This window comes from Cajanus cajan, chromosome 2 (assembly GCF_000230855.2).
Source record: "Cajanus cajan strain Asha chromosome 2, NIPB_CcT2T_4, whole genome shotgun sequence".
NCBI classification, from domain to species: domain Eukaryota; kingdom Viridiplantae; phylum Streptophyta; class Magnoliopsida; order Fabales; family Fabaceae; genus Cajanus; species Cajanus cajan.
The window spans coordinates 73,308,731-73,316,264 of NC_138518.1; the positions used below are offsets into that span (position 1 = coordinate 73,308,731).

Genomic DNA, 7,534 nt, shown 5'->3' on the forward strand with positions numbered 1-7,534 from the left:
CAATTTATTTATACTTATATGTAATGAAGATACATGAGTGTTTTTTCATCTCCACATTTATTTTTACAAATTTATTCTTAATTTTTTTAAATAATATTAGAAATTAAGTAAAGTATTTTTATTACTTAATCTCGATTTTTATTGTTTTAGTTTTTTAAAATAAAATATAGTGCCTCGACTGAATTGGTATATATAATAGAGATATAATAGAGAACCGAGAACTTAGTTAGTCTCGCATCTGATGGAAGCCTCGCTGGAATATTATTATTTTTTAAATACATTCAAACAATGAGCGTTACTTTGAGAGTAGAGTAGTCTCGTTAAAAGCAAATAAAATGCAGTAAAAAATAATAATGTTGACTGTATGCATCTTAGCTAGATTATTGTTTTAAAATAAAGGCATGTGCTACTCAATTTATTTTGAAGTAACGTGGATGACTTTATCCCTTCAAGAATGTGGTCGTTCAATTTCTTTAAAAGTAATGTTTTGATTTATATCCAACTGGAAAGCGCTTACTTTTATCATTTTCGATTGCATCTCCGGAGACCTTATAGTTTCTTCAAGCTTATATATTTTTTATTTCAAAACAGAGCTTATAAACTATAATAAAAATATTTTTTAAAAAATAAATAAGTAAACTATTCTATATAGGAAATTAGTTAGAAAGAATATTTTACTTAACTGAGAAGATATGTGCCGCAGAAGCTCCTCCTCTCCTATTAGTCAGAAAATACGAGTGAGGAGAAAGAAAAGAAAGGTGGAAAAGTTTAACTAACTGTTAGTATGTACTATCTAGGGATAGAAAACGAGAAGCCACATAATCGCACCGGAAGGATGACGCATATCTGCTAATTTTTCAACCTGCTTAGGAATTAGGCATAGAATTCCATTTGCTATACCTGGATTTGAAGGATTGTTTCAATTACATTGAAGTCGCAATGTACAAAACACATATAAATTTATTTCTTAAGTCTTACATTTCCATTTAAGACAGAGGAACTAATCAAAGAAGCCCCCATCTTTAATATCACAAATTGTGCCTCTTCGAACTAGTTTTGCAGTTCTTTGTGGACAATTATTTATTGCTATATATTTTATTGTGACATCGCTAATACTTTCAACTAGCACGGTAACCCAGAACATGAATTTCACCCTCAATACTCTTTCACCTAAAAAGTAATCGACTTATGGTGCAGTTGCAATCGACAAGGTGCGCCTTTAGAATTCATTGGCAACTAAAGTAAGCTAAATATAAATAAACGGACCCTGCCAATTAGGAATGAAAAAATAAAAGTAAAAATCTGTACCAATAGATATCTATAGATGAATTTTGCTATAGATTGAATTTGAATAATTAAATGAATATCTACACAATATTGGGGTGGTGCAGATGGTAAGTTATCTGTACATACAGATATCTACATTATGAATTTTTATTTGTTTATTGACACCAACATTATGAAATTATTAAAAACTATAAATTCTATTATATTAAACAATAATATTTATCTTATACAAAAGGTTTTAAAAAAATAATTTTTTATCTAATTCAATTTTTATTTATCATAATTATTTATGAACCAAATATTAATATTTTAAAATAAATTATTAATATATATATATATATATATATATATATATCAAAACTCGTTGCTTATTGGAGTTATTGAATTACATGCCATAAACACATCATTCTTAATTTTATCATTTGTAATTGAATGAGATAGTTATTGCATCTAAGATTTCAAAGGGGTTTAAGAAAAACCTATCGGACAAAACGGGGTCACGTTTAAAAAACTATAAAAAAAAATCAAGTTAGTTTTTGCAAGTAATCCAAATGCCTTAGAAATCCTACAGGGTCTCTATTTTTTTTATCTTCCTTCACACAATTATTATCTCATGAAAAACTATAGAATTATGATCACCAAAAAATAATCATATGCATCTACATTTTTGAAATCATTGTAACTCTTCATGCATTTTGAATATGTTGATATTCCTGCCAAAGTTTAATGTCAACAAGATAAGGATTATGGCTCCAAGCAACATATATTGAGTTACCATTAAACTCACTTAAGAATTTCATATCCCAAATATGTTGTTAAAGAATTAAAATTTCAAGTAGTTACCCTAATCAAAAAGGATCAAGTATGTATGGATTTCATCATCCTACATCATCCGAGAATATGACTCCATTTAGAAGATATAAACTAAATGTCACTTCTATTAATTTAAATTAAAAAATACTAAATCATAAGTCGTGTTTTTATTTTCTTTATATATGTTATGATCTTTAAATACTATTTCAAACAATATTAAATCTGAAAATTATATATATATATATATATATATATATATATATATATAGTATATGAGGTTAAATGTGAGTTATAAAAGTAATTATGGTCAAATCTTATAGAAACATAATAAATTTTTTAAGAGTATTTAACATAATTATATTCATAATTGTTGAACGTGATATCACTAATTAATTAAAAATAATCTTGTGCAAGTTCTATTAAATTGGTAAAACTTTATAAAAAAAATTTAATTAAAGTCTGGATAAAAAAAATTAAAAAGTTTAGAAAAGGCGTTTAAACGTAAAGTAATCGTGATTATTTTCTCACATTAATAAGTAAAAGTGAAACACGCCAAATGAAAAAACACAATCGGATTTCTGAGAAATTGAGGTTTGATGAGGTGTGATAACCTTATTGGACATTTTTCCTCATAAAGTTAAACGGTGTGAAGTCAACCCAACCACCAGCTTCTGGCCATTCTTCTCTTCTGTGCTCCCTCTTTTCATTCTTCTTCTTCTTCTTCTTCTTCTCACAAACTTTTATTCTTTTTCTTTTTCTCTTTCTTGTGCCTATTCTATTCAATCCCCCAAAATTCACCATCAATTTAAGCGACCCCTTTCCATTCTGTTCCGAATTCCGATCTGTTATTATTTTCCACAGAATTTCGTTTTTCAGCAATGGGTGACATGAAAGACAAGATGAAGGGGTTCATGAAGAAAGTCAACAACTCTTTCTCCTCTTCATCCTCCGGCAAATTCAAGGGCCAGGGTAGAGTCTTGGGTTCTTCTTCCAGTTCTATCCCCCTTAATTCCAATCCTACCCCTCGCCCCATTCCCACGCCCAACCCTATTTCCAAACCCAACACGAGTCCCAAACCCTCGCCCCGCAAAACGGAGCAAAATAGAATCACAGAGGAGCCTCCCAAAGATGGTGCCTTTGACCCTTTCGATTCGTTGGTCACTAATTCCAACAGATCACAAAATGGGTATTCACTGAACGTCTATGAATGCCCCGTTTGTAAACAACCCTTTAGATCCGAAGAGGAGGTGTCTGCACACGTGGAGGACTGTTTGAGTAGCCCTGGTGAGCGTGGAGGTGATGATGGAAACGGGGTCTCAGAGACTGAGAGTGAGGTTGTGTGTAATACTGAATTGGAGGTTTGTGTTGGTACTTACATTTCAGGGAAGCCATCTGAGGGATCGTTTGATGTTGTTCTCAAATTGTTGAGGAATATTGCTCGGGAACCTGAAAATGTCAAGTTTAGGAAGATCAGGATGAACAATCCCAAGATAAAAGAGGCTGTTGGTGATGTTGCAGGGGGGGTTGAGTTGCTGAGTTTTGTTGGTTTTGAACTCAGGGAGGAGAATGGAGAGACATGTGCCTTTATGGAGGTTCCCACAGAGGACCAAATCAAATTCATTAAGAAAGCAATAGTGTTGCTGGAATCGCAACTTGTACAAGAACCTCCGAAGAAGGAGGATTCGGTGTCTGCAACTTCTGCTGAGACGGGTGCAAAGGCTGAACCAAAGCCGGTTGACAGACAGGTAGAGATTGTATTGATTATGCTTCCGGAGAAAACAAATCCATGATTTGATTCTCATTTGCTTTCAAGAGTTCGTCCTGGATGCATTTAAGTATAGCCTCTACTCTATGCATTTTGCTCTTATAGGAAGTTTCAGTCTGTTTTGAACATAAAAGGATATCTAACAGTGTAATAGCAGAGTTAAGATAGGATATGAAGCATATAATGTCGTTAACTAATCATTGCCATCCAGTTTTGGTTCCGAACTGTAACATTAATACATGAAGTTGAAGCCTGAGATATCTTTGTTATCCTTACATCTTTGCTTTTGTTTCTGGATGTAAAATGGGAATAGTAATTTGCTGGTTCATTTGGCTTGTGGCCTGTATGGACGTTGTGAAAATTGGTGATAGGCTTGGTCATAACATATTTGCTAGGGCCAAGGGTTCATAAATCATAACTTGGGATGGCTTATACTGGTTTAAATTGGGGGTCATATAGTTAATGGAAGAAGCAGAAGACAGAGAACAATAATCCATAATCCTTTTTAGAGTTTTCGTTTCTAAAACAGAATAGGTTTAAGGAAAACTACTTAGATGAGCAATAGATAATTCAAAAGATAAAATATCATGCATAAAATTTAAATATTTTACTTTTGAGTTTATGTCTCCATTGTTCTTCAAAAATAATTATTTGTTTTAATTTATGGAAGGTTGGAATTATCTGTGTGCAGATCCTGCATGCTATATTTGTAATTTGCTTTTAAGTTGTGCTAGGGATGTTGCTAAATGTTACAGGAATAGAAAAATAAGATCCAAAATATCATTAATGAAGCCTCAGAACTTCTTTAATTCTTTCTTTCTATCCATGTTTGCCCTATAATTCCAAACTAATGTAACTTTTAGAGTGCATGGCCACAACCTGCTGCTGGCTAGAATATCAATAATTTTTGGTCTTCGTTCTAATTCTTTTATTCATTTGCCTAAGAGGAAAATGCTGAGAGATAGAAACCTAAACTTAAACCAGGATATACTTTGTTAATTGCTGGCATATCTAAATCAGCTGTGGAAACTGTTAGTAATTGTGACCAAGGTTGTCAAACTCAATACTCTACGTAAATTTTTCTGGACCTTCTGTAAACTCATAAGAGTTTACTTGTTATAAAAATAAAAATAAAACTACTAATGACATATATGCATAGCATAACACTCTTAATAAACAATAATTCAACATTTCAACCTCATAAAGAGGTAAAGTAGTAAACTACATTAATAAAGTGTTTTAGTAGTACATTAGTACTAAATAAGATTAAACCATATAATGATCAAATTATATATAATTTCATAAAAACTTAAGTTCCTAAAGTGAAAATGTTTCAAAAAGAGTTGATTTTTTCAAATCATTTGAGTCACAATAAAACATTAACGCTATGGAATCAATGGAGGAAGAATCACATTTGATCTCAAACTTGCTAATTCACTTATTAACTTGCGAGTTTATTATAGTTTACACGAGTTTAAACTGTTGATTTAAAAGTGTTTGATATAGAGTTAACTTGTTGCTCTACTTAGAATCCTAAACTCTTATGCAAGAGTTTACTAGTTAACTTAGAGTTTGACAACCTAGACTGTGACTGTATGAGAGATACAAGTCTACTCCCCTTTGGTTAAATCTCCTTTTTGTTTGGGTAATTCTGTTTGATGCTTTCGGTTATTGTTCTGCAGAGCTCAAATTATGTGTTAAATTGCTTTCTTATTAGTTTAGCACTTCAGTACTTTTCAAAAATAACCAACTAATCGTTAGATTGAATATCTCTTTCTTTTTTCCTATTTAAAATGGCTCTTGTAGGTGAAGGTCTTCTTTGCTGTCCCTGAAAGCGTTGCTGCTAAAATTGAGCTACCAGATTCCTTCTACAACCTTTCAGCTGAAGAGGTGAGAAGAGAAGCTGAATTACGGAGAAAAAAGCTTGCAGATTCTCAGCTTTTAATTCCCAAGTCCCTCAGAGAAAAGCAAGCAAAAGCTTCCAGGAAGAGATATTCAAAAACTATTATAAGGATTCAATTTCCAGATGGAGTTGTACTTCAAGGTGTATTTGCTCCTTGGGAACCAACTACTGCTCTCTACGAGGTTTGTCCTTTGCTACTTGATTTTAAGTTTGATTTTTCTCATTTTTTTGGACCGAGATTTTGTTTGTCCATCTGATGATGTGCTGTTATTTTGGAGTTTACTGGAGCAAGTTAGCTTTACAACTGGTTCTAAATGCTTCATACAGTTATCTTAGATAGATCATGTCATTTAGCTGCTCGCCATGAACCTTTTCATACAAACGAAGATGCGGACTTTGCAAATGCCAAGGGATTATGAGCATACAGGCAATGATAACTCTCATTGATGCACATTATAGCAAAATACAAATAATCTAATTTGGAGCTGTTTTTTGAAAATGAGCAGAGCTTTTTTTGATCATTAAAATGAACAGAGCTTTATTCAGCCTTGGAAATTATTCATTGCAGCATAAAAGTTCCTAATTAGATGATTACAATTGCAATTTACACACAAGTCCCTAATTGGATAACCTGAACTATTTTTTGTAGTCTTGTGAACACTTGTAACACATTTTGAATGGTTTGACAATTTGTCTGTTCTTCATTCCGCAAATTTTATGTTTGTGTTTATTCTAAGTTGGATAATTATAAACATACACTCTATTCTCCTACAACTTGCTTTCATTTTATTTTTCTTCATATATCATTCTACCTTTTCCATCACATTACATATTGCATCTATTATTTTTTCTCTTTATCTCTCTTCTTCCACCCCAAAATGGAATGGACTTTCAACATTATTCTTCTAAGTCAGCAACTGAACACTGATCTTGTTTTACATGTTGATGTAACAGTTTGTCAGCTCATCATTAAAAGAACCAGGTTTAGAATTTGACCTAATGCATCCAGTACTTGTCCAACGGCGTGTGATCCCCCGTTTTCCAAAAGCAGGGGAAAATGCTAAAACAATAGAGGAAGAGGACCTCGTACCTTCTGCTCTAATCAAGTTCAAGCCCCTGGAAACAGATTCTGTTGTTTTCACCGGTCTCAAAAATGAATTGCTTGAAATCAGTGAACCACTTGTAAATGCTTAAGCAATTGGTTCTGTATGAACTATATTGGTTCGTACTTTTCACAATTTTTTTAGTTGGTGTGGATATAGATATAAATTTTTTGTACTCATTTTTAATTGATAATTTTATGTGAAACTCTGAAACTATATCTGATACATCTCAATACAAATAAATCACTGTATTGATGCAATTTTGACCTTTTTTTTAATAAAGAAGTATAACTCTTTCTTATCGAGTCTATTCTTGTAAGATTAAAATAGTATTTTCAATTACAATTTAATGTTTAAATTAAATATTGAATCTCAGTTTTTATTAAGGAACATGAGTATTGAACTATTTATGTTAACAACCTTTGGTGAAACAATTATAACCTACATTCATGGGGGCAATAACTGCCAAAGTCTATATTCCCAATTGTTCTGAATCGTTTGTCAACTAACATTGTTCCTTGGAGACCTGAGCTCAGGCAAGTCAGCGTTAGACAGACATAAGGGCTGCCTCTGCAGTGCTAAAACTACTGTGGACTGAGCAAACCTGGCTTAAAGTTCAACTTTTTCATCAATGAATTTTTGAGAATCCCTTTCAAACGTTTT

At 32.3% G+C, this 7,534-nt stretch overlaps 1 protein-coding gene across 1 annotated transcript; it reads left to right on the forward strand.

The window, feature by feature from the left end:
• The first annotated feature begins 2,734 nt into the window (after positions 1-2,734).
• PUX2 (plant UBX domain-containing protein 2) lies at positions 2,735-7,176 on the forward strand. The gene is made up of 3 exons (XM_020366017.3): positions 2,735-3,845; positions 5,672-5,950; positions 6,723-7,176. The coding sequence occupies exons 1-3, from the start codon at positions 2,979-2,981 to the stop codon at positions 6,960-6,962; spliced, it is 1,386 nt and encodes a 461-aa protein (XP_020221606.1). The 5' UTR covers positions 2,735-2,978; the 3' UTR covers positions 6,963-7,176.
• Positions 7,177-7,534: the final 358 nt, after the last annotated feature.

Excerpts from the sequence above, each read along its gene's own strand:
- PUX2 (XM_020366017.3), top strand. The coding sequence starts at position 2,979 with ATGGGTGACATGAAAGACAAGATGAAGGGGTTCATGAAGAAAGTCAAC. Across the intron at positions 3,846-5,671 it reads CAAAGCCGGTTGACAGACAG|GTGAAGGTCTTCTTTGCTGT; the intron begins GTAGAGATTGTA and ends TGGCTCTTGTAG. Across the intron at positions 5,951-6,722 it reads CAACTACTGCTCTCTACGAG|TTTGTCAGCTCATCATTAAA; the intron begins GTTTGTCCTTTG and ends TTGATGTAACAG.